Source organism: Emydura macquarii, unplaced genomic scaffold (genome assembly GCF_026122565.2).
Source record: "Emydura macquarii macquarii isolate MOO-44397 ecotype Brisbane River unplaced genomic scaffold, CSIRO-AGI_Emac_v2 contig_1644, whole genome shotgun sequence".
Lineage (NCBI taxonomy): Eukaryota > Metazoa > Chordata > Testudines > Chelidae > Emydura > Emydura macquarii.
Genome location: NW_027131781.1, coordinates 8,220,750 through 8,248,206, shown reverse-complemented (window position 1 = coordinate 8,248,206; position 27,457 = coordinate 8,220,750). Strand labels below are relative to the sequence as shown.

The 27,457-nt window shown below is 41.5% G+C and overlaps 1 protein-coding gene across 9 annotated transcripts in view; it reads left to right on the top strand.

Annotated features, from left to right (window-relative positions):
• The window catches only part of LRRC28 (leucine rich repeat containing 28), a 142,011-nt gene that overhangs the window by 76,643 nt on the left and 37,911 nt on the right, over positions 1-27,457 (top strand). For 4 of the 9 annotated variants that reach the window (XM_067555610.1, XM_067555611.1, XM_067555608.1 and 1 more), the window contains 3 exons: positions 473-648; positions 3,377-3,536; positions 10,311-15,768. In XM_067555610.1, coding sequence (XP_067411711.1) covers positions 473-648; positions 3,377-3,536; positions 10,311-10,383 — 409 coding nt within the window. In that variant the 3' untranslated portion in view covers positions 10,384-15,768. Of the gene's footprint in view, positions 1-472; positions 649-1,818; positions 1,958-3,376; positions 3,537-10,310; positions 15,769-27,457 lie in introns of those variants that run through there. The other 5 variants (XR_010921281.1, XR_010921280.1, XR_010921282.1 and 2 more) reach the window with 4 other exon arrangements.

Genomic DNA, 27,457 nt, shown 5'->3' with positions numbered 1-27,457 from the left:
CGGATTGTGGGTGGGAAATCCATGATCATTCTGAGCTGGTTGATTCAAGGCACAGAAACCCAATTGTCAGGTAAGACATTGACTCTTTGGTAAAATATTTGGTAATAGTAATAACCAGTTTGTACTGTTCAGTTACTGTCTGGCTAAACAAGAGGTACTCTGAGGCAAAGCTAGGGACACTAGACTTTTGTTAGTCAGCGTCCTTGGTTCACCTTGGGGTTCTGTTCTAATTTTTCTAGGTACTGGGCATTATTTGATCAGTAAAGACCTCCAAATGGGCCACATCTAGCCTGTTACAATCAGTGAGAATGTGTACTAAATTAATTTGTCTGTTTAAGAGTGAGCTCTTATTCTAGGAAGGCTGTGTTCTGTAGAACAGTGTAAAGTGTACTTTGAGCTGACTGAATGTTGTTTTCCCATTTTTTACTTTTATTCTTGCTAACTGCTTTCTAAATGATTTGTATTCCTCCAGCTGTGGCTCCCCTATTCAGGTTTCAGAGGTGAAGCTGCTGTCCTTTTCATCAGGACAATTAACTGTGTTCCTTCCAGCAGAGGTGAAGTCTATAGGGACGGAGACAGATCATGTGCTGCCTTTGCAAGAACTAGCTATGAGGACACTCTATAACACCTACGACAGATTTTTAAAAGGTACTTTAATTGTCTATTCACATCTTACAAAGCTTGACAAGATAGGAATGCTTTTCAGAGGTGACAATACCATTTATAGAGCTCTTCAAAGTGCTTTACAAACCTCAATGTTTTAAAAACTTCTATTCAGGCAAATTACATTTAAGTGATCAACAAAAATGTAGTGGCTCAAAAGACTCTGCTAAATGTTGGGCTCCAAAGGTAAAGTGGTGTTTAGAAATGTTTTTTTAGGGGAAACAATGTAAAGCAGGCTTTTCACAGTCTGCAGTGGAGAAGAAACTGACTTTAATGGGATAGGAGAGGGAGAATTATTATTCCCAAGGCAAGATTAGATGCATTGTCCAACAATGCAACTCCTTGCCAGGCAGCACACTCCTAAACTGGCAGACTTTTTATACATAAGGCAGAAGAAATGTCAGCAGCCGTTGGCCATTTCAGTACAGCATGACAGCTGAGCTGCTTTAGTTCTGCTCCAGTTCAGTCTCTTTGTTGAAAACTGGCCCGTGGCTCCTCTGGTTATGCATCATACTACCATATGAGATACCAGTGTTGGAGAGTAATTTGAGGATTCAGGCTTTGTTGAATTTGGGAGTGTTGTGGATCTGTCATATTCAGTACTTTGGGAATTTGTGAACCATGGAAGGGGGGAAGGTTCAGTAAAAAGGCTAATAGGGGAAAAGCTCAGGCAGGAATTATTGTTGTGAATCATAACCATTAAAGTAGTTCCTTTTGCCAAGAAAAAGTATACAGTGAAGAGCTGAAATTCTGCTGCTTGGACTTCTCTCTGCCCTAAACATTTTTTTTATTTAGGTTAGTGATGGAAGCCACATGTTAAGAGTAGGCCAAACACTGGAGACTATATTGGAGGAAACAATCCTGTGTTTCTGGGAGAATGATTTAATGACCTGTTAGAGGCTGTGTGTTTCTGATTTTTATTACTTAAGAAAAAAATGGGAGTTGTTCAAATGCCAAGATTATAACAGCATGATGCTCATACAGAACAAGGTGCAGTGTCCTGCGTGCGTGCGTGCCTGTGCAGAATTCTAATTTCTCTTTTGGAATCAAGGCTGTGGGTTTGGGGCAAAAGGGATTATTAACTTCTCCACTCTGGAAAGCAAAATTCATATCTTCAAATCATAGATGCTTGTAATCTTATCTCATTTCTCATAGTGATTTATCCATGTCAGAACCACCACACAGTGTGGCAAGACTGTCACCCTATCACACAAGCAAGGTATACATTTGTGGTAGCAAGGTAGTGTTGCACAATCCATTTGAAGTCTGCTGGCAGGGTGCAGGAAAGCTTGTGCAAGGTTGCAAGCATTATGGTTGGGCCCAGTGCTTGAGAGACGATGAGTCGCCTATTTTAAGTATCTTCCCTATCCCCAAATTTCTGCACTGCAGTTTATTTTGTGATTTTTTTAGTCTGGTCGTAGTAACCATTGGTGACAGTCAAAATCTGGTTGAGACTGGGGGCATGGTCAAAGGCAAACTTGCAAAGGTCAATCCAGACAGGGGCGAGATGGGTTGGAAGAAGGAGATAGAGGATACAGCAGAGGTAATATCAGCCTCTTGGGCCACCATTGCTTGCTTGTGTTTGCAATTAAAAGGGGTGGTGCTAGATCCTCAGCTCCTATTAGAAAATCATATTACAGCTATGACCAGGCTGGCTTTCTTCGATCTTTGCCTGGTCAGCAAGTTGTGACCTTTTCTGTTAGATGCAGACCATGCTACTTTTATCCATGCCTTTGTCATCTCAAAGTTAAACTACTGGATTGCAGTGTAATAGGACTACATCTTACATTCATTTGGAAACTGAGTCTGGTGCAAATTCCAGAAGCCTATTGGTTAAATGCTGCATCTCATCTTGCTCACTTTAACACCTATGCTCAGTGTGCAGCACTGCCCGCCTCTTTGTTTTTGGGTGGAGTTTCAGATGTTGGCTTTGACCCATGAAAGCCCTAAGTGGATTGGGACCTGCCCAAATGAGAAATCACACTTCCCACAGCAGTGGCAAATGGGGCACTGGAGCTGGAGCCTCCTGGGCATAGAAGAGCAAGATCTGTTGACCTGTGGTGCATGCTAACAAGGTCAGAGATGGCTGTGGACATGTCTTTGGGCAAACTAGGTTATAGTTTGCAATTCTGAATTACTGGATAATTAATTGTTTGGAGTTTGTATAAGCTGGGCTGTGGGGTGGTTATTCATTGAATTATATAAATAAAATGATCCTTCCTTCCTCAAATCTCATATTGTTAACTATTATTGAATAGCCACTGATTAGAACAATGAACCTCACTTTGGTTACTAGACCTAATTTAATGACACACTTACCTAAATTCTCCACATTACTTTTGCTTGTGTCAGCCAATGCCTTTGTTTAGACATTTAGACAATTGTTTAGACATTTTTGCTTGAAGCATTTGTTGTTTTTTTGTATTTGCTTGAGCAACAGCACCTTCACCTGGCTGTTTGGGTCTGATTAAATCCTGTGCCTGCTGTTTTTTGTTAACTTAACTTTCCTATTTACATTGAAAGTACCATTAAAAGCTACATCTTATTTGCAAATAATTTGCTTTAGTTTCCTACTCATTTGACATAGCCAGATGTTATTGAGAGGATCAGTGAGATATTTAGTACACTAAGGGCTCATGGAACACGTTTAGTATGTTGAACTTTACCATGAATTTGAATCCTGTTTCTTACTTATGTTTCATTTCTTCCCTAGATTTCAACTTCCTGACTCCAATCTCATTACCCAAAAGTCTCTTGGAATTACTGCACTGCCCTCTGGGACACTGTCACCGTTGCAGCCAGCCCATGTTTACCATTGTCTACCCAAAGCTCTTTCCCTTGAGGGAGACACCAATGGCGGGCCTGCACCAGGGGTAATTACAGAAAATTAGACTGGGCTTTCAAACATTACACAGGGGCTCCTGTTGGGAAGAAAAACATTTTTATGGAGCTTGAGAAATTTTTTAGCTTGCCAGCTCAGTGGTGTAAAGTCTTTTTTTTTTTTTTCTAAGCTCTCTCATAAAAGGGGACATGTCATATTTATTTCTGTCATTTTGCCAGGTACTCGCCAGAATTTTATTGTGCATCTATTAACAAGGGAAACAGTAGCCACTGTGACACTTCCTGGTGGTACCCAGGGTTGTGAGGCACCCTGCTACCGCATGCCCTTTGCATGATGAAGCCTTGTCTGTGCCCGCCATGTGTCAGGTCCGCAACTCCAAGGCCAACACAAGCAGTGCCCTGTAGGCTTCACAGGCCCAGCTGTCACTTTACAGATTAGCAGTTGGCACACCCCAGCTCATAAGCTCTCCAAGCACCTCCCTGGAGTGTCCAGTCTCTGATCCACTCGCTGTATTCACAGATTTCGTGCTTTCAGAGAAACCATACACCCCAGCTTAACAGTTCCACCTCAATCACTTCTCCGCTTAACATACAACACTTAGATCTGTTAATAGTAAAGTCAAGTATCAGTTTACTTAAAAAAAGCATAACATTCAAGTAGTAGCAAGTAGAGGTACTGGAAATAAATAGTTACATATAAAATAAAATCATAGCATGAATTCTAGAGCCTGGACGTCTTAACAAGATATTCTCATGTCTAACCAAGTATTGCTTTCCCCAAATGCTTGTAGCACTTTTCAGCTAGAAAAGCACGCTGTCAGCTGGCCTCTTTGGTGAAGGACCCAGCATGTTGCTCTGTATTCCAAGATATATCAGAATAATCTTTTGTGTTCTCCGTATACAGGACATCCCCAGCTGTTTTCTTATTCCTGTAGATTCCCCTCCCGTAGATTGTGCAATTTCTTCTTTTGCTCAGTATGCAAATAGGTCTCCATTATGAGGCATACAATACACAAATGGCCAGGCAAGGAGATAGGTGTCTGTTAGCTTCTGCCTGAAAGGAACATTCCCAAGGTATGTCACCTCCTGGTGACCTGCCTTAACAGCAAGACTTAAGCGCATATTTTTCACTATAAATACAGAACTACTTAAATATTATCTGTACATAAGTTTCACAGTGATTATGACAACCAGTGGGCTCCAGTCTCTCATTAGAGATTTCACATGCCACTCTCTGGTAAACTGTTATGCATATATCTGACCCAGGGGATCCCTGTAAAACCTGCCTTTTCGTACTCAGGCATCCCTTGGTCATACCTTCTCCCTTACATTGACACAGTAGGGTTAGCTGCTGGCTAATCCATATGTATTGGCTTAGACCCCAGTTGCCTGGGCAGTGTATGTGTGAGACCACATTTTCTTTACCTTTTGTATGTACAATTTCCATATTATATTCTTGGAGCATTATTCTCCAGCGTAGCAGTCTGGAGTTGATGCCTTTTTGTTCTGTGAAGCCATGCCAATTGATTGTGGTCTGTTAGGACTCTGAACTTCTGTTGACCAGGTAAGGCCTTAGCTGCCTGACTGCCCACACAATTGCATAACATTCTCCCTGTAACAGAGTAATTTTGTTCAGTGGGGAGGGAAATCGTTTTTTGTTTTTTTTTATTATTTAAACTATAGGATGCTTTTTACTGCCTTGGCCCGCTTGCGTTAACACTGCTCCCAGGCCTGTAATGGATGCATCTGTGCAGAGTTCAGCCATTTTATTGAAGTTTGGACTGGCTAGAGCCAGTTTTTCTAATGGAATTCTTTTCACTTATCAAAGCCCTCTTGACAGGCTGCAATCCAAACCATCTTGTCAGGCTGTCTCTTTTTGCAGAGGTCTGTAATTGCAGACACAATGTCGCTGAAACCTTCCACAAACCTGCATTAATAATTTGCCAAACCTATAAAAGAGTGAGCTTGCTTTTTGGTTTGGGGTACAGGCCAGTTAACAATGGATTCTGTTTTTAAAGGATCCAGACAAATCTGTCCCTTTTCTACCCAAAAGTCTAAACATGGGACTTTTGGCCTTTCCATCTTACATTTTGTCACTTTCACTGTAACACCAGCATTTGTGAGTCTCTTCAGCACAGTTCCCACATGATCTTTATGATCTGGCTAGGAATTGCTGAAGATTGCAATATCGTTTATGTAGGCATGAGCAAAGCCCTGTAACCTGGCCAACACTTGATTAACGAGCCTCTGAAATGTGGGTTCTGCATTAATTAACTTGAAAATGTAACACTTTAAACTCACAAAGTTCCGAATTGGTTATGAAGTCAAATTTTTTTCATGTCATTTACTGTCAAAGGGGTTTTGCCAATATTCTTTGTTAAATCCAGAATCCCCAGGAATTTTGCCTGCCTAAAGTGTCTGGCATGTCATCGATTCTGGGCATAGGGTAGACAACAGGAACTGTGACAGCATTAAGGTTAATCTAATCAGCACACAACCTTGTAGTCATATGCTTTTTGGGGGACCATAACAACTGGAGAAGCCTAGAGACTGTTATTTGACTCTTTAACTATTCCCATGTCCAACATGCTTGCTATCTCCTTACAGATTTCCTCCTGCACTTTGCCAGTTGTCTGGTATGCTTTGCTGGATGCTGGCAGTCATCCTACAGTGTTAATCTTACAGACCATTTTGTGAGTCAGGCCTGGCCTGCTGGAAAATACCTGTCAGTGACTTTGCAGCATGACCATAAACTGTCTTTTCAATTAGGCTTAACCCTTCATGTAAATCAGTACCCACTATGGGATATCACTGTGGCATTCAGTCACCAAATCAATAAGAGGGACTGTCTTAAAGTCCTCATCTGCACAGGAAATCATGTTTACAATGGCTTCAAGATTGTGGTATGCTTTTAACCTGTTGATTTGCACAGTTTGAGGTGTAATCCTACTGCAGGGCCTTTGTATATTGCAGGTAACGTGGTTACAATTTTTTATTACCACCTCAGAAGGCTCCCGCTATGAGTTGTGCATTTTGTACTTACTTACAGGGAGTAACACCAGTACCAAATCACCCACATCAAATGATCAATCACAGGTATTATGATCATACCATTCTTTCTGAACTGTCTGGCCTTAGCACAGTCAAACCTCACTAATCCCCATCAGGGAATTTAAATCCTATCTGAACCTCTTCACAGGTTCAGCCACAGGTTCCCCCTCTGCCTTTGTGACACCCTCCCAAGAATCTCTTAAGGCAATCCAGGGCACCTCTGACCTCTCCCCCACACAGGAGGTCAAATGGGGGAAAACCTGTGGGCTGTTGGGCACTTCCTGCTAAGCAAATAGCAGGGTAACATTACATCCCAGTTACTTGCCCTCTTATTTCATACATTCTCAGCATAGATTTTAGAGCCCCATTGAACCTCTAAAGCAGTTGATCTCAACCTATTTGCCATTGTGGGCCACATCCAGTACTACTTGTATGGCCCTGAGGATATCACATGGGCTGCAGCTGTGTGCTGATTGGGTTGCAAGCAACCCACGGGCCACAGGTTGAGAACCACTAATCTAAGTGAACCGTTTGTTTCCAATACTTGTACTACTTGATTCTCTGTTTTGTTAAATAAACTCGCACGTGATTTCACTATAAACATATCCAAGTGCTGTGTGTTAAGCAGAGCAGTGATCTGAGGTGGAACTGTTAAGGTAGGGTGTACTGGTTTTTTGGAAGCATTGAATCTGTGAATACTGTGAGCATCCAGTGGACCAGGGGCTGGATACTCCGATGAGACGGGTGGGGAGTGTGTTTATTTTCAGTCTCCAGTTAGGCATGCTGTTCAGTTAATGCACCCATAATTATCAACCAGAGATAAATTTAGTATTTTGCCAAAGAAGGTGGGGTAGCAACGCCATATTTAGGAGCCTGTCTTCAGTTTTCAGTCAATGAAGAGAATCAGCAGCAGCATCCTAGTTTGTACGCCTCTTGAGCTTTCTCCATGGTTTGTTTCGACTTGAGCTTCTTCGTGTCTGGGAGGAGGCTCCACCACAGAAAACACCCTGTGGCGGTGTACCCAATTAGAGATAATACACAGAGAATAAGTAGGCATGCAATCTATCCTTCCCCTCTCAGGAGGGTATGTCTCTTGCCCAGATGACAAAGCCGTAGGGGCAGTAGGGAGAAATATGTAGAAATTTCTGTCCATAAAACAGGGCTAATAGCCATGAGGACATAGGCTTATACATAACTGGAACATGAGAACAACTCACAATGCAGGTCAATATTTTTAGAAATCTAGTTTGCTCTCAAGAAATAAAATCATAGTTTGTTGGACAAACAAACCTGAGAGCTAAGTTCTCCTTAGAAAAGTTGTTAAACAATTCCTTAGACAGCGTCTGCTTAAACATGGAAAAGAAAAGGTAGGCCACTAATAGGTGTCTTTACTGAAAATGACTTGTTAGCCCCAGACATGCCAGTAATACTAAACTCAATTCTTGCACTGTTGAAAATCTGTTAATTTGCCAGTAATTCTTCCATAGCCGCAAAAGAAAAAAGTTGTTTGTCAGTAGGAAAACTTCAAAGAGGAAAATAGAAAAGTCTGATTGCTGATTCAAGCAGATGGTATAATTTTCTCAAGTTATATGGCAGCCTCTTATGCTGTGGGTTTGTGGCATAATGCTTCTCTGATTTATGAGCAATACAGTTTTATGAAGTGAAAACAACTTGTGCATCTTAAATTTGGGCAGCCGCCAGAAAGCAACATAACTGCTATTTTGGAAAAGCCATCTCCTTTCTTAGAAAGCTCTTCTGATTGTAAAGACAGTGCTCTTCAACTTGCTTTTCTGTTGCAATTCTGACTGTCAGATGTTTACACTCCAGCAGTACAAGCGGTTATAACAAGACATAATGGGATGAAATTAAGAAAAAAATATTCAAGCTGTCAGGAAATTTTTCCAGGCAGCAAAATATATTTGTATGTTATATAGTTTCCTAAGCAAATGTTTGACATTTCTTTGCTTGGAACATCCAAAACTAGAGTGGACAAACTCACTGAGCTTTATGTTGTATGTAATGATCCTACAGTGGCAAGGGATGAACTAAGTTCCTAAAGAGATGAAAGAGATCTAATTTTTATGGTTGTTAGAGAACTACAGTTAAGAGTTCATGAATATGTCCAACACAAACCCTTATTTTCCGAGGATTATTAACATTCTTACTGTGCTGAAACTTGCCAGGCAGAATCTATTCCAGGAAGAAATTATTGGTGCAAATGTTAAAAACAATACCATATTTCCCCCCAAATTAAATTTTGCTATGAATCAGTGGATTAATCCTTTATGTTGCCATACTGAGACTCTAAAATGCCTCTTTTGTATAAGGCTTGGTCTATACTACCAGCGAAATTCGGCAGCAATCAACGGGAGATACACAAGCTACTTAGAGCAGCTTGTGTATCTCCCGGCTACTTCCTAGCTTCTGATTACCATGCCGTCCCCTCTATGCTGCACTGACTGGAAATGCCCTGTAGTTGATGCAGTGTTACTCTTTTTGCGAGGGTGGATTAATGCTGTCGACTTTCTAATTGATTGAGCGGCTCTCCACTTCCGCTTAATTGATCTTGCTGAATCGATCCGGCGATGCCAACCGTGCCACCATGAATCTAGACATGCCCTTAAATATACATTACTGCCCATTTTTCACTTTTAGCTAAAATCTCCAAGATTTTTATTATATGAACTTAGCATGCACACTCATCACCTCCCTTGGTCCAGAATGGATTGTCATAGAATATCCAACCACATCACTTTCAGCTATAGTAAAATTGTGATGCAAACTCTCAGAAATTATGAATTAAGGATGGTCTGATATTGTTACCTTTACAGCACACATGCTTGGCATGGTAAGATTATTATTTATGTAATGCCAATAGTGTGGTTAGGTGCTTTAGAAAGATGCAGGAAGATAAGAACCCTATCCTAAAGAGCTTACCATGTCCATGTACAACTTTCAAATGTTAGGTGGGGAAGCTGGGTGTTTGAACAGTTTAGCACATCACATTAGTTTCACAATTTTGTTTGGGTTTGTTTATATAATTTTCCTCTGATGGAAAGACTAGGGTTTATTTGCTTCTAAGATCAAATGTATTGGGGGTGGAGGGTGGTGAGTGTTGAGAAAGGTGGGCTGGATTTTCAAGTGTAAGGGGCTGTGTAAATCTCTTTCCCTACCTAGGGCAAAATGTCAGTCTTGGTTTTGTGGATTAAAAATCAGACTTTAGCGTTACCTAAGAAAGAGGATAGGTCTTCAGTGAGGTTACAGAGGAAGAAAGTTTCAGTTGAAGGAAGTGAAATTACCCTTTAATGTGGATTTATACAGTGCATGGAACCTAGCACAGTGGCAGAGCCCATTGATAGTTCTTTCTGGAGTTCTGCTCTCCATTGCTTTCATTTGCAATGTTTTGTGCAGACTTGATCGACCCTACTGTTGGCTGCCAGAATTCAGTTATTTCATGCCTCCGAGCAGTAATTTAAACACATAAGAGAAATTAAATCAAAGGGTTCTCCATATATTTTCCGCTTAGCCATTAAACCTACTGGCAGTAACACTCAGCAAAACACTGTACAGAAAGAAAAACCTCTTGCTGTTGTCACAAACCAAAATTAAAAATCTTCTGTTTAGATAGTTGGCCAGGGCTTATCCTTTATTTTTATAGTCCAGAAAATTGTCTGCTGTGGTAGGAAGCCAGTTACTTTAATCCTGAACTGACAACTGTTTTTTCTATCCTTTTTTTTTCTTCTTTTTTTTTCCAGGCGGAGAGCTGTTAGTTTTGTGGCATACTGCTGCTCCACCCAGTGTCTGCAGACTTTTGACCTACTGAGTTGATAAACACTTAAAGCTACTCAGCAGCGTTGCCAGTTTAAAGCTGAATTAGACTGTGTATCCCATTGGTACTGGAATACTGTGTGTGTGTACATGTGCGCATGCTCCAAAATAGCAGAAATGCTCAGTCAGGAACACTAAGAGGCACTTAAATCCTATCCTATCAATTTTGGATGAACTGCAAAAACTTTTTGGAAACATAATGATCAAGCTTTTACAAGCATTAACACCTTTGCTTTTCTCCAAGACAACATATAAATCAAACTAATTCAAGGGACTCTGTCTCCAGTATTTTTTGTTAATGTTTTTCACATGTGGATCTACTGAGGTTGATACATCGTGTGATTTAAATGTGTTTTAGTTCCTTGAACAGTGTTAGATGGACACGTAATTTAAAAAATACATCTCCAGCATGGCTGCCCAGTTTTCACTTGTAACTTGTAATTTTCTCCCACTACAACCAGGATTAGGGGTATACAGCCACGCAAGGACAGCAGCAATTTAAGGATTCCAGTTACATTTGTGCACCATGTGCCATTTTCTCTTCCCTTCCCCCACCGCCCTTTATAGTTTCCCCATAAAAGAGCTCTTATGGCAGTAGATTGAGCGTTTGGCATCTGACTCAGGTGTTCAAATCCACCTACTAAAAGCAGAACTTTTCTTCCAGATACCACTGCAAAAGCCTCTGCTAGAGTAGTGGGGGGAGGGGGGATGAGTAGGTGAACATGGAACCTGCTTTTGAAGTGAAGGCCTGAATGGAGCTGCTCCAGCAAGTTTTAGGAGATCAGTATCTTTGTTTGTAGCTGATTTATTTTTAAAATAGCTTTTGCCTTGCATGAAAAAATCTGAGGGCTACATACCTATTTATTCATATTTATTTGCTGTCTGCTGATAAAAATCCTGTAGTAATTTGAGAGGTGAACAGTGAGTTCTGAAGTCTTGCAGAGAGCTGTTTCTCTGGGTTCAAGGTTTGTCTGATTTCCAAAACAGCTTCAGTCATGTATCTGAACATCAGAGGAGTATGAGAAAAACATACACACATAGGCAAATATCTTTACAAAAGGTTTGTAATGTGCTTTTTAGCATGTTTGTGGCAAGTGTAACTCAAAACCCTATTTACTACTATCTTTGTGGGGGGTCATTTGTTGTTGGAATATTTTCATTACTATTACAATCCAAAGGGTAGAAGCGGCCCCAAAATGTCTGATTTATATTTTTAATTTTAAACTAAAACACTATAAAATGTAGTCCTTCTGGTCTGGTCTGGTCTGGTCTGCAATATATTTTTATTAATACATTGTGTTCATGATTATTTTAGTTTTTAACATACTTGAGGACTTCACACAATGTTCTTCATTGTGCAATAGTTACATGCTGAAATAGATCTAAATGGAACAATTTGATGTTCTAAAAATGGCAAGATAAGGAGATTTACTTGATAACGTATTAGTATACACAGTGGTGAGGAAAATGTATACCTGGAAAGTGTGGCATAATATCACTGCTGCCAAAACAAGCCTCTGTTTCTGCTACAGGTTTGCTGTGGACTATCTGTTCAAATGAATGGAGCATCCTAAGTGTTTCAGACGTCACTAGAAGGGCAATTTTTGAGGGCAAAACTGGTAGGTAGGTTGTACACATTACTTATAACAAGGTTTACTGGTTATCTTGGGCTGGTTTTATGGAGTTGAAGTTGCTGCCACAAGTCTGAAACTTTATCCTTTAAGGAGTGCAAATATCACATGCAGTTCCTGGTAAATGGAACTTTGTGTAATAAAGCCCTTCTGACAGATCCAGTTTCCAGTGGGAAATGAGCCCTTGTCCAAACATCCTCTATGCTATTGGATTTTTTTCTTTTCTCTCCTTTTATTAGTTTGCCTTCTCAATTCCGGGCTTTCAAATATGTTGTCCCACTCATTGGGGATCAGTATAGAGGCAGCAAAGTGGGTGCTGAGCTTTTCTTCCATTCTGCAGGACAATACAAGGTTGAGTTGTAAGTTGCCCAAGTTCAGAGTATCCCTAACTCAGAAAAGCATAATGTGAAAATTCGGAAGAGTGGCACAGATTCCTGTGTGTTTAATGGCTGGCACTCTCTATATGTAGATATGTTGCACTATTTAGTTTGCCACACAATGGTGTGTCAGGTATTATATAACTTTAAAACAGAGCTGGAATGTATCAACTGGCATAAAAATATTCCTTCAGGCAAGGAAATGTATACGACATGCTCATTTGAAATTCAGAATAACTGTTTCTTCCCAGGCTCTTGCTTTCCCCTATAGTAAAGTACTAGTGGACTGAAAGTCAACCTTGAAAAATGTTTTGACAGTACAACCACTGTGGAATTGGAAATTATTACTTTAATAGCTCAGGAAAAGAAATGATTAATTTTCATTTTTTACATTTTCCTTTATACTGTTTATGGGAGATTCTATATTGGGTTGACTGGTTGGTTTTTCTCTTTAGTGTTAAAAGCATAGATTTGGAAATAGTTTTTTTATTTTAAGCAAAGATCAATCTATAGGAAAGTTAGCTAAAAGACAGCATTGTTCTGGGTTAGTGGGGATCATATGATAAAAACAGAGGTTATTGTTGTTCCCATAACTTACTGAAAGGTGTGAATTTCAAAATATTTTATTGAGTTCATCAGTCTCTTTATTGTTAGCAAGTGCAGTCCAGCATAACATAAGCATACTCTGTAAGAAGCTGAAGCCTCACCTAACATTTTATTAAGTGATAGTACAAGGATGAAATGCCCAGTCTTCAGTGAATAAAATATATTTATTTTGTGTAGCCAAAATGTGATATTTTAAGGGGTTTTTTTTATTAGTGATACTGAAGGAAAGCCAAAATATGGACTGGAAAATAGCTTAAATTCATATTCATCTGATCACTACTAACACCGCTTCTTTTTGTATTCAGCTACATTTGGGTGGTTAGTCCATAGTTTAAAATAATTAATAACCCTGTTTTGTCCAATTTTTTCTGACTTTGGTGTCTGTCTTCAGTGTTGTTTCAAGCTGGCCAGTGTGAAGAATAAGCTATGCTTACTCAGAGAGCACAGTTATATTTCTGGTTGGATGATGGACCATTAATTTTACAATTTAAATTTACACTTTTGTGGGATCTCTCTTGAATGCCATGGGTTTTCTAGCTCAGTTTCAATTTGCATGGCGTTCCCAGTCTAGGTCTGGCCATGCTGAGATTACCTACCTCTTAATCTTTACACAACCTGGTTCTGTCAATAGTTGTTCCTAATGTATTTTATTTATGACTGCTTCTAAGGATGAGTGAATGGTGTCTTAAAATAAAGACCTCATCGCTTCATCTAAGGGGAAAAAAATCATTTTCGTTTTGTTGTATTTTGTAGGATTTTCCCTTTTCTCTGTGTTTTTTGTCCATCAGGTCTACTGTAGTCAAATAAATTAATACATTCAAAAAAGAGGGGAAGAATATTTTTTCAGCTATTACTGCTTTTTAAATGGTTGTTTATGATGATGTAAAATGTAGAATATATAATGGAGAGTATCAGAATGTAAACACAGATCACATCTAACTTAGCTTACATGAAGTTTCACTGCTAATCTTGGAAGCCTGCAGATGCTGGCTGCTGGTCTTTTTATAAAGCCAGTTTTTGTTCTATCACAGATCAAGTAGGGGATTAAGGGCTTTTAATAAAGCATTCCAGTTACCTCTTTGCAGTACAGTTTACCTGCACAATTTGAGCAGTTTTGTACTGGGCGATGTACTGGCTTGCAATCTTTTATGCTGGGCCCTGTACTGATCACCACTACTATTGAGGATCAGAATGTAAATAAATCTCCTTTATGGAGAGAAAGAGGAATAAATATGAATATCAAGCAAGTACTGAACACAACTCTCTGAATCTGATACTGCTCTCATTGAGCTTAATGAAAAAATTTCCACTAACTTCAATGTGAGCAATATCAGGGCTTAACAGACAAGACATGTTCTTTAGTATCAAGCTGGCTTCAGATCTTGTATATCTAGCTGCTGAATCTCCTTTTCTAGCATTACAGAGGGGTAGAGGAAAACTTGTGATTCCGCACTGTAGTAGCAGTATGTCTGGGTTTTACTGGCATTCAGTTAGTTGGTTTGATCATGGCAAGTGGTTGTCTAGGAAACAAAATGACATGATATATAATTGCAGCTAAGGACTTGATCTAGATCCCATTGAAGTGAATAGGAATCTTTCCCCTGACTTCAGTGGGAGCTGAATCAAGCCTTAATTAACTAGAGAGCGAAAACTTTTACTCATCATTATGTTGCTTGTGAGAGTTAGGGCTTGTAGAGAGAAGTCCAGGCTTAAAAATATGCAATGTTGTTATCTGCAACTGAACTAAGTGATTCAAAAGTATAATTATATTTGCCTCTTTCCCTCGTCTTAATACTGATGAAGAATATCACTACTCACAGTCACTGCAAAATATATGGTTATAATTGATTTGTGTTTGAAACTGCTGAGTAACTTGAACCCAGGAGTTTTACTACTTTGTGTTACAAACCTGTTTTATAAGAGTTCAGAGGTAGTTTGGAAGGACATGGCAAGGTTTCTGTGAAGCTTCCATTTTTTTCTACTGCACATGTGCCCATCTTTTGAGTCTCAAACTGCTATTCAAGTTTGGACAACAGCTGAGCTTATTCAATGTACGTTTTTAAAGTATATATGTATGGCTTCTGCGCTGTCTTAACCAAATGTCAAATTGTGGGGAAGTGAGTTTTGCTAAATGTTTAAATTAAAGTGAAGGGTGCAATTCATTGTACATGTTGGTTAATAAACTATATTTTGATATTATTACAGTTTATTAAAACTAACTAAACTGCTGTTGCTGTGACTATTGTATTAGAATGAAGTGTGAAAATAAAACTCTAGTTCATTAGCATAGTTGTTAGCCAAAAAAGTTTCCAACCCCAGGCTCCAAGGGAGAAACTCCTCAAAAATATCTTTAATAAGTCAGAAACATCTGTTCAGCTAACCCCTTGTCTCAAGCAGATAACATGGTTTCTGTCATGCAATCACATATACAGGTCCAGTGCCAAAATTAAACCCATGCAGTAACATGCTAATTTAAAATGTTTTACAAGTTGAAGAAAAGTAACTTTTCATAGGGCGTTATTATGGGTCATCACAGCCTGGCCATAAACATATTTCCTCTGGTTTATATTGCAATCCAAACAACGTACAGCAACTTTCTTTGTCACTGAATAAAGATGATTGGTCAGATTGCTGAAGAACAAGCAGGTGTTAAGCATCTATAATTCCAGTTACATCTCTCTTTACTGTGTATGCAGAGTTTTGTTTCTATCTGTGAAGCTGCCTCCAAATCTTTTATGAGGAATTATTAAAGTTGAATATTGACTGAAGTATTGCACTGTGTGTTATGTCAGTAGTAGCACATCTGTTGTGAAAATGAAACCTACTTAGGTGGAGGTGACTACTTGATCTTAAATTATTTTTAATCAGTGTCTTAGAGGGACTATAGTATGATTCACTCAAATTATACTGATGTCTACTGGGTAATAAGTTTGATTTAGAGATTTAGGTCTTCAAAGTGCTTTCACATAACTATCTATTTCTCATTGCAGCCCCGTGATGTAGGTGAGTTTATAGAATAGTGTGCCCAAAGCCTGATGGTCTCTGAGTCCCTTAACCAATCAACAAAAACCCCTAAAATCATAATTTGCCAAGGGACATGTCCCAAATAAATTGGAATGAAACAAAATGAGTGAACCAAATATCCCCGACCCTTGCAATGAAAAACACTTTGCATAAATACAGATTTTAAGGGGAAACAACGTATCTACTGTGGCTGACTGATGCTAACCTGTGCTGTGGAGAAAGTCTCAGGCTCTCATGTGGAAAGGCACTGGCTATACCATAACTGTTGTGTTTGTCAGTATTTAGGGGGGGGGCCGGTTTAGTGATTCTGGAAGCTAGAGAACCACAGACAACCGCAGTGTCTGTATCCCCCCAGCCTCAATAAATTCCTTTTATATACATGGTGTCCTATCTCTTCCCTCTCCATGAGACCTATTCATCTTCTTATGATTCTCCTTGGGAATGGTCAACTGTTCCAGTTCCATCACCCTCAGCTGCCATGGCAGGGGAGATAGCAACAAGCCACCCACTGAGTAGGACAGGTGTTGTGTTATTTAAAGAATTGAATATCCAAAAGTGAAGCCTTGAAACATGCTTATATGCAGCTGTTGCATGGTACAGACATCTCTCACTCAGCCACAGAGTCCTGAGCTTTTGCAAAACATTTCTTGAGTCACAAACTAAAAGGAGTTCTTTGGTCTCTGTATACCAGCAAAGTGATTGACTTTCTGGGTGCAGCTTGCAGGTAGCTGTGGAGGACTGGCTCCGTCTCAACAACCCTGACGCTCATTTGCATGGTAATGAGGAATGTCAGTATTGACAGGCTCTTGTTGCAAGATCACCTATCAATCATGGCTGGCTGCCTCGCCATCTGACTAACCTAGTGGCGGCTGATAAGGGCCTCTCATACAGAGCATGGCGAGGGGGCTGTGGGAAGATCAAAAGGTGAAACATCTTGGAGAGGAGACAGAAAAATATTCTAGCAAATGTTATATTGGAGCTTTCAGAAAAATGACCCTTTTGATGTGTTCCCCCCCATGTGATTTAATATGAGTTTGGGCAAAAGGCAGAATGTTCTGTAAGAATGAAACGAGTGATGCTTGAAGGTAATGAAGGGGCAGCTTGACTCAGAGATCTTTAAGTTCATATCTTAAATGCAGTACAATATGGTTAACGGACACCTGCCCCCCATTTGTAAGACCCACTTGTCTTAAGAAACGTGTTTTTTTAAAAATACATTATCTAAAAATAGCTTCCCCAAACCACAACAGAAACTCAAGCCACCCTTTTTAGGCGAAAGAGTGATGCCCTGATATTCAGATGCACTGAGCATTCACAAAATTCTGTTGCAGTCAGTGGAAGCTACCAGGTGATCAGCACCTTTGAAAAATCGAGCAATGCGTGAATAGATAGCATGACAGATGTGAGACTTCAGAAGCATGGAAACATGAAAAGGCTATTCTACTGATGTGTGCCAAATACTATAAACTTTTCATAAACTTTTATCCATCAGTGTTATATGTATCTTTGTGAGCTAGGGATGGTATTCTGGCTCTGGGAAGTGTTATCTTCCAGGCACTAAAATCAATGGGGTGTAATTTCTGCAAATCCCGGGACACGTAATCAACTCTAGAGAAGTACCACCTGCTGGGGGGAATTGCATAGACTGAGTCAGACAAGCTTGAAGTGGCCCAGGAGACAAAGAATGGGGTTTTGGTATAAAGGATCATCTTGAACTGATTTAGCATCCCTCATTTGATGCAAAAACTGATTTGAGATTAACCAGGAGGGCAAAACCCTGCTGGAAGGGTGTGAAGGACTGGGATCTGTCAGGGTCTCCACCTGGGAGATGGATGACAGTAAGCATTGCAAACATGTAGGCTGTTGTTTTATGCTATGCTTCATCTGTAATGGTTTTGTCCTAAAATAAATGTACTGTGCTTTGTGAAAGTTGGCAGGTTGCTGGTGAATGCTGGCATAGCCCCTGGGAGAGAGCCGAATAGCAGGTGCTGGACTATGGTCAGACCTGCTGGGACAGTCAGAGTAAATTGCAGGGAGATTGCATGTCTAGATGCCCATTCTGGAAGGAGAGGGATGTGGGTCCCCACCCATAGAGAGGAAATGATGGGAGGCGTGAGACCTAAAGGAATGCTCTTCAGCAAACCACAGAGGTGCAGATGACCAAGGTGCTGTCCCAGATAGATGGTGTAAAGTGCAATTAACATGAGCCAATTAGGGCCTTGTTGGACCAAGTGCGGAAGTGAATTCTGTACTTGAACCCTCCCACATGGATTTCTAGTGAGCTCAAAGGCCAGGACCATCTGTTCACAATTAAGGCTCGTAACCCCTTGGTATTATCCCTTTTACAGGTGGGATGGATTGGGAGTTAGGCACTTAAGTGATCTGAAAATCCTACTAGGTGCCTATATGCATGTGAAGGTGCCTAAACACCTTTTAAAAGCTGGTCCTAAGTGACTTGGTCAAGGTTACACAGCAGGTCAGTGGCAGAGCTGGGAATAGAATCCAGGAGTCCTAACTCCTGATCCCATGATCTAATTATTAAGAAACATTCTTTTGCCTTTAAAGGTTCAGTCTGAAGTTTGAGTGGGTGTTTGAGTTGGTTCTTATTTCAGCTAAACTGGTCTGCCTGCTGCATACTTGACAACTTCATGTCATTCTTTTATAGTATTCATCTTTACTGTCATACAAAGATAGTAACATGTTGCAATACAGCTTTTGTAATGCATGACTTCTTAGAGATCATTCTAATGTCATTTTGGGTCCCTCAGTTTCATTCACCTCAATATTCTGGCTCTGTTTACAAAGAAATACTATTTCCTTTTAGTTTAAAAAAACAAAAAGTCCACAAACACCATACACTGGTTTATGAGCAGAGTATTGAAAATGTTTCACTTTCATTTCATTGGACTTTGTCAGGTTACATAAATTAATATTTTTTCAGGTTATATGACTGCTCTCTTGAAAGAACCTGGACAGCTTTCTCTCAATGTAAAATCCAATGTTTGCTTGCTTTATCTGGCTAGCTTTATGAAAGTACTGTAAATTCACCTATTTCCTTACAGAATCTGTAAATGGCACCAGATTAGAGTTCATTATCTGAAAAACAAAATACATAATTAAAGCCCACTGTAGGAAAATTGCCCCCACATGAGGCCCACTGGTGGCCAGATATGGAGTTGCAACAACTGTGCCTCAGTTTTCCCCATACCATCTTTGGCCTGTTTCAGCCATTGGTGGGACCTGACGCTCTGGCCAAGCCAGGTATGAGTCCAACCCTTCACAGGCCCTTCAAGTCCAACTGAAAATAGCAAAACAACTGAATCTTCAGCTCAGCTGGTCGTTGCTTTATTGGCAGGCTCACCTCAGCTTTAAACCTTCCTTACATTAACCCAAATTCCTGGGCTTCATTCCCATTTTCTAGAGGGCTGTCCAGGGTCCCCACATGGGGGGAAAGGGTACGCTTTACAATGGCCTGGAGGTCCTGGGGGGCCCAGCCCAAGCCGCAACCCCCATTACCACGAGGAAAAAAAATTTCTTGGCTCATGAGATTGTATGTATGGGATGAGGGATTGTGGTATGTGTGTGTGAGTGGCCCATGTTACAAGTTTGTACTGGGCCTGAAAAAATTATGCTTGGGCCATGCCCTTCCCCAGCTGGGTTTGACCATCATTTATGACTAACAGTAACACCCCTCCAGATGCAGCCCTGTAGGTTAAGTGGCCTCAGGCCACTTCAACCCCTTTGTCCCCCGTGTGGAGGTATATACCCCCATCATTCCCAAGTAGGTCGTTTTTGCATATATGCCCAGAATCTCCTGTGGAGCGTAGGGTAAAATCTCTTCCCAATAAGATAGGCACAGTATTTCCAGTCTTTAGGTTAGCCTGCCTGACTGTGATAAAAGATACAGCTTCTCAAACTCAAGTTTCATTCTCAGCTGTGTCTATGAACAGTCCAGGAAGGAGCTTTTTTTTTTTTTCTTCCTTGCCATCTATGAGCCATCCTCATGCTATCTGTATGTTGTTTGGCGATAAGAATCCCCACAAACCGCCCTTTCCCTAACATCAAGTAGGCGTCGGAACACAAAATGCAAGGAACACAAAATTCATCCTCTTCACTTTGCACCTGCTCTCTGTAGTCACATGAGAACTTCTATGTGTTCAGTACTTTTAAATAGTGACCAGGTTCAAACCAATCTCAAATTTTGGAGAAGTTTGGCCCCAGATGTTGGCTTTTTGGCTTTAACAAGCCTTTGTATCTGAGCAGCTGTTGTTAAGATAAACAGCATCTATTTAATTGGTGCACTGCTAAATGGCGCTCCTTCTTCAGAGTGCCAACTGCTAGGGATTAGATGAGCACGGGGTACATTATAGGACTTGTTCCTTCCAAGCCTATTCACAGTAGACGACAGGTATGTATTGGTGCTAGTAGCATAAGTGTCTCAGGCGGTTGCTTTTGATTCACTTTAGGCTCTTTTACCTACTCTCCTGTCGCTGTTAAATAAATCAGCCTTAATACAATTTTAAAATGTTTATACTTCAATTTTTAGTTTTAGAGCAATTAGAAAAATCAAACTGTTCCTGAGACAGCCTCAGATAATTGTGATTGCTTTACTGGCACTGAAGTTTCTCATGCAGTCTGCCCATGAAGAGGATTTGGCTGCCTTTGCTTCTACTCTTACTTAAGACTTCTGAATTTCATGTTGGGGAGGGGGAAACAAAAGTAAATATAAATGATACAAGACAAGAATTGTGAATAAAAGCCGTTTGATGCAAATGTTGATATGTTGCCTGATGTGGGTTCACTGTGATCTGTTAGCAAAGTTTTGATTTTTAATTTTTTTTTTTAAAGAAGTCTGACTCCAAAAGAGTCGGCAAGGTCACTTGTGTGAAATCCAGGTAAGTGCCCCTTCAAAACTAGGAGAAAGGGGGCATGAAATCCTACACCGTCCTGGACCATAGATCTCTTGTTTGTGATTGGATGCAAATATATTTTTCAATTGACCTGGAGTCTTTGTCATTTTCCATTAATACTGTTGTGAAGGGCTCACATACAGAAGAGTAAGACTTTTCTCCATGTACCCAGCTGATTGTTCACCTTTATTTCTACACGTTTGGGAGCTGCTGCCATTAGAATTTTCATTAGAGAACTAATTTGCATCTGACACCTTTGAAGAAAGCAAAGCTTCATGCCTCAGTTATATGCTTCTGTTGTTCTGCCCTCTACCTTGAAGGTCCATTAACTCTGGTTGTTCTAGAGCATACCAGACGACAATCTTCAAAATTCCAGATTTCAAAATAAGTCCTTGAGATGTTCTTTCCTCTTCCATCTCCCAACCCCCACTATGAGTAAATGTTCATTTCTCTCTCACTGCACAAAGTCAAAGATCTACTTTAACTGTCTCATAATCTGCAGCTACACAAACCTCTGCCTTTGAACTCATGAGATCTCACATAAGAAAATGCAGATACTTAGGGAAGTGATGCTGCTTATTCATTAGCTAGCAGTCATCTTCCAAGTCAGTACTGAGCGAATGGCCCTTGCTATACTGTAGTGTTGGTGGCTCTTCAACAATTGCTGTGCTCCAGATTGCTGCTTTTCTCAGCTGAGAGGGACCCAAGCTGCAAAGATCAGATCAGAAGTAATGGTTCTCTTATTCTGTCTAGCTATTACCATAAGATGCTATTGAACAATCACTGAGAAGTGATTTACCCACTTAGTAACCTATGCACATTTACTCTGCCACAGAACTCACCCTTCCCCTTCCTTTCCCCATCTCCTGTACCAAGAGAAGCAACAACAGGAAGAATGTAAATGAAACACTATCACAGGCAATGTTAAATTCAGACAGCAGCCCTGGGACATGGTAGCTTTGGGCTATTCTTCCATTCCATGAAAATAGATCTTGATTATTATTTAAAATGCTGTTTTTTCCCCTGAGGAAAGAAAAGTGAATGTCTCCATCCTAGCATCCTGCCTAGAGCGGGTTGGAAAATGGAACTTTCATCCGGGGAAATTCCAGTATTGTGACGTTTGTTGTATCTAGTCAAACAGTTGAAATACCCAACTTTTTCACAGAGTTCTGGAAAATGTCGACATGGAAACATGACGGTGAAAATCATCATAATTTCTAAATGAAATGTCGCTTTGTACTGAGCCGTTTCGTTTGAACTGCAGCACTGTGCTGTAGCCCCTAGCAGCATCATGCTCTCTTCATACCAGTCTCGTCTGCTGGCCTGCCCCCAGTGTGACAGCATCATGTCAGCACCGTATTCTCCTGCAGAAAGGCCTAGCTTATGCTGCCAGTGGGATTTCCTATTCAGGTCTACGTGTTGAAGGAGGAAGGAAATGCACTCACCCAATGCAGCATATGTGCCGTGTATGGTGTGATCACATGGGAGAGCTTTCTGGAGGTGTGTTACTAAGCTCTTTATAGCTTAATGCCATCTTGAAGTGAAAGAGAAGGCATAAGCAGCTTACTGGGTTAAAACGATCCATGACTGTGTCCTTCAGACAATTTAAAGCCACAGTAAAGACCCAAGTAGGCCATCTGATCTGTATTCTGCCACCCCGCTCCCACCTTCACCCCATTTTTCTCTTAGATAGAGTCCCTGAGCCTGTTTTGTGTGTGGAGCAATTGTTTGGAAATTTGTCATTGTTTGACAACGGGGTCAGAGTTTAATGAGTAGGATTATAACCTGAGCCACTGCCATGTGTTAATAAAGCTAAAACCATTGGAATGACACCAAAAGATCTGCGAGAGCTTGGCATACCATACACTCATATCACCCTTACCTGTTGGACGATTCAGTGCTTGCTCACGGCATCCTCAGACCTATGGGGAAGACTGAGACAGTTTCTGCTTCTCCTCCCAGTGCGGTGGGGATGCGCAATGGAAGCGCCATCTGTTCCCTTCAAGCTCCTCGTGGAGGTGTGAGGACTTCGTTTCAGGTGGCTCTCCGGTCACTTCCTGCCCCAGAGGCCTTGAGGTCTCCTGCCCCAGAGGTCCGTCCCCCTGCTACTGGGGTCAAGGTGCTTCTCCCAGGCCAGCAGCTTACTAGACGCTTGCTGCTGCCCCATCCCTGCCTGTCCTTCCCCTATCCGGTTTGTTGGGTGGACTTTCTGGAAAGCTGAGGGCTTTGGCTGATCACTGTTCAGGGTTAGGAAGGCATTTTTCCTCTCACCATCCCAGAGCCTGGCTTTAAGTTTTGTCATGTTGCAAGAGTCCAGTGCAGATCCTGGAGCTGGCAAACTTGGAGCACTCACAGCCCGTTTGACTCTTGGTCTGTTTAGCCGGGGGTGGGTCTCAAAAGTCTAATGCAGATTGAGAAGTCATTGGAAAAATTCAGAGGCCAGGTCCTTTAACACCCCAAGGACTTTATCCTTAGACATTTAGGTGCTTAAAGAGCTACAGATGTGCCTATGTCTGATAAGAGCTTGGGTTAGCAACAGAGACTTTGCATGTCATGCTGTTCACATCATCTATTTATCTTGGCTTGTCCAAACTGTGCACTTGATATTTCACAGTCATGCGTGCACTCTCAGCCTGATCTGGATCCCACTGGAACTTTGGCATTGAATTCAGGGGGGCAGAAGCAGGCCCCGTGTTGGTCTGTGAAGTGCTTGGATTGGATATTTCATCGTGAAGTAAATGCAATAGCCTCCACTTAAAAGCTTTGTTATTTTAGCAGAAGCAAGGAGTCATTTGCAAATTGGTTCAGGGTCTAGAGACATGAGAATACATGAGTCCTGAAAAGAGATGGCCCCATTCAATAGCATGAAAAGGGGACTGGCCCTGCCATTCTTACTCCTCTGATTAGCCATGCTGGAGTCTAATTTGCATCTCACATTGCCTTGCTGAATGTACCATCAGTATAGAACTTTCCTCACCTAATGAGCAGTGAGAGAGATACGAATGGTCTGCAGTCAAAGGAGCACAGAGACATGATTTCTGCCTAAGCTGCCAAAAGGCTTTAATGGGTTATTTTATTCTGGATTTTTATCCAGCATAAAAAGTTATCAAAGCCCACTGCTAGACTCCAGTAGAGCAGAGACTGCTGCTACGTAGTGTGAATTACAGTTGGCAACAGAGGGCTGTTTTCTCACTTGGACTATTTTTGTCCCTGGGTGGGGTGAGAAATATCAAAGGAAAATATGACTTTAAACCAATGTGCAATGTTAAGTTGAAGTAGGCAGTCATACAGTGACACTGCTTGCACAGCAGCTACCCATCGATACAGCGACAGTGATCTGCTTGCCCTCTGTATTCAAGTTGATCTGTAAGGGTGTCTTCTAAACATTGAATTTCTGTAAGACAAAGTTTTGCACCATGTCCTGATTGCCTTAGTCCTGTGTACAGTCCCATTGCGGTTCCAGGAGACAAATAGGAAAATGGGTAGGATTGTATCCTGTCTAGATATGTTTGCCCGTTCAAAAGAAGCTTCAGGGAAAGTTGTTTAAACATTTTGCCTTTCTTTTTTTTAAAGCTTGAAACACTGTTAATGAGGTGACAAGCATCTAGCTATGCAACCATGATTTCTGTCGGGGATGATTGAGAAGACAGCCGCGAGTGGTTCGAGCACAGGTCAGGCATTGGACTCAAGACGCCGGGGTTCTGTTTCTGTCCCTGTCACTTTAGGCAACTCTTAACTCCTCCAGACCTCAGCTTAGTGCTCTAAAAATCGGGAGGACAATTTACACCCCATCACTGGGAAGCTGTAAGATTTAATGAATGTGCTTTGCGAAGAGAACTTTGCAAACTCTCTCTGAATGAAAACTGCTGTTCTGAAGTGTTGGCATAAGCCTCTGAATACTTGGGTGAGTTTGTTTTCAATAGGGAATCAAGATATCCTTACAAAGTCTGATTAACAGCAAGACGAGTGAACTCAGCATAGCCATATTTTTAGGCCCTGTTCCAAACTAACTACAGTGCTGATAATGTCCCTGGCGTTCTACCACATCTGTTCCTCAGCTTTCCTCAAAGCCCAAACCAAGAATCTGTGACACACACACGCATGCCGCAGCACCAGCTGGAGGGACCAGCTAGGACAGCCAGTCCAGAAATAACTTCTCCGGGCTGCAGCCAGTAAAGCTAGACATGCAACGGGCACTGCCCAGCGTCAGAGGGAGAAAGCAAGCTATGCTGCTTCCTGGGAAATGTCTATTCATGACTAGTTGTAGACCAGGGAGAAAGCAGGCTCACTCCTGCAGGAGCAGGGGCATTGACCTGACTCGCCACTGGTTTTCAGGAGCCACCCCAAGAGTCTAAGGGCTGGATTTAGCCTGACTTACTTTTCTACCAACTCACCAGTTTTGCTGGTGTAAGTAAGACCAGAAGCAGCAATCTGGGTGCTGTGCTTTGGCAGTCAGTGTGAAAGGAGAGACTCCGGTCGGTTGCACAGCAACGAGCCAGCCCTATTCTCTTGCGTAGGTGGCTTTCTGGAGACGTTGGGTGGATGGAAAACTTAATGAAATTCACAGAACCTCCTGGTGCAATACTAACGTGTCCTCGCCAGCTTTCCAGCCCAAGGTTGAGGTGCAGCAGTGGGGGCTGGCTACATAGACAGATTAACCTCTTATGGGCTCGTGAAAGGGGATCATTTCTTCAGCAGGCAGACAACGGTCTTCCTGGAGTCACTGCTGCTCTTTGGGGTGGAGTTTCCCCATGTATAGAGCATGCACAAGGCCATGCTCCTGAGAACCCATTTATCTTTTAAAGCTCATTCAGCTGTTACACTTCATAAACTGCACAATATAAATAACAATTAACTGGGACCTAGTGACACAACCACCACCTTAGCTAGAAGGACGACTGGTAAGGATCATTTTTATTTCTGCAGGGCATTTTATCCCACAGCACCACCCAAACAAACCAGGGGGCGCAGAGGGTTACTGATAATTATTTGTATTGCCTTGACATTCTAATCAGGGACCGACTGTGTGAGGTGTTGTACAAACACAGATGAAAAAGTGCCCGCTGCCCCAAACCATGTACAGTCCTGAGGATCCTCCCCTTAGGATCATGCTCCAGTAGCACTTAGTGCTGCGCACACTGGACTTGTGTATTTGGCCATCAAATAGCAAAGTGCAAGTGCGGTGGCTCTCAGTGTTGCTGGGTTGGTTCCCCATTTTGAATTTGCAAGCTTCCCAGTACATTGTTCTGGGTGCTAACTTTGCCTTTTGTCTTCTACACAGGTACCTTGTAGGAGAGAGTGCGGTCTAGCATCACTCCAAGATGGACAGGTATCCTGCAGTGAGCAAGTGATACCCCATTCCAGGCAACGTTGTCTATTGGCCTCATGATTACAAAGATGGAAGAGGCTCACTTAATTTTGGATGGGTTGGTGTGCAGTTGTTTCTTGTTATAATAGACTGAGAGCCCAGCCAGTGCTGATGTTTGTGTAGCTTCGATTTGGGTGAGTCCTTGGCTTGGACGGCAACATGTAGGTTGTTGGCATAGATAATGCTTCTTGTGCCGAGATGGATCAGTTGATCATTCTTGTAGAAGTTAAGTATTGGCAAGAGCATGCTGCCTTGTGGCAGGCCGTTCTTCTGTTGCCGACATCAGTTCAGCTTGCCACATAGTTCGACATAAAAATATCGGTTCTCAAATAGAGGTTGTATCAGTCCTATGAGGTGGTGATCGGCCATCATGCTGTGTATTTTAGTGAAGAGCCTTCAGTGATTGATTGTGTTGCATGCTGCTGCTAAGTAAACAAACACGGCATTTGTTAGTATACCCTTTTCACAGCCATCTTTGATGTACTGAGTGATGTTCAGCTCTTGACAGGTGCATGACTTGCCTGAGCAGACTCCAACTTGTGCTGAGATTAAGTGCTTTTCAGTGAGTGATGGTAGGTGATTTTAGGATGAGAGGCTCATGCTGTGTGTAGCAGTGACGTAGTAGTGATTTAGGCCTGAAGTTCTTCGGCTCTGTTGCGTCCTGCCCTGTCTTCAGGAGAGACACAACACAAGCTCATTGCCAGATCTTGGGTACTTTGTGGTGGCTGAGCATGTGTTTAAACAACTTGGGTAACCAGTTTTTTATTGCTGGTCTGAAGTGATTTGTTCAGTATGCATGTCATTTAGACTGGTGGCTTTGCCATTCTTGAGGGCATTAATTCTGGAGGTTAATTCAGTCGTCGTATATTGTGTCCCAGAATTATAAATCTCCTGGTCTTGCCACATAAGCCCTATCTTGGGTTGTTTTGTTCAGTGCTCTGCTGTGGTCTGGGAGTTGGGATGCAACTTGGTCTGCAACAACGCTGTAATGTTGCTCACTCACAACAATATAATCAAAAATCATAGTGGTTCACTGTGATGCTTATGAACAGTCATGGTCCACACCAGCTTAACTCTTACCAACTCCCATTATTATTTGTATCGCAGTGGTGCCTAGAGGCCCCGGAAGAGATTAGGGCCCCAAAGTGCTAGTCAGAG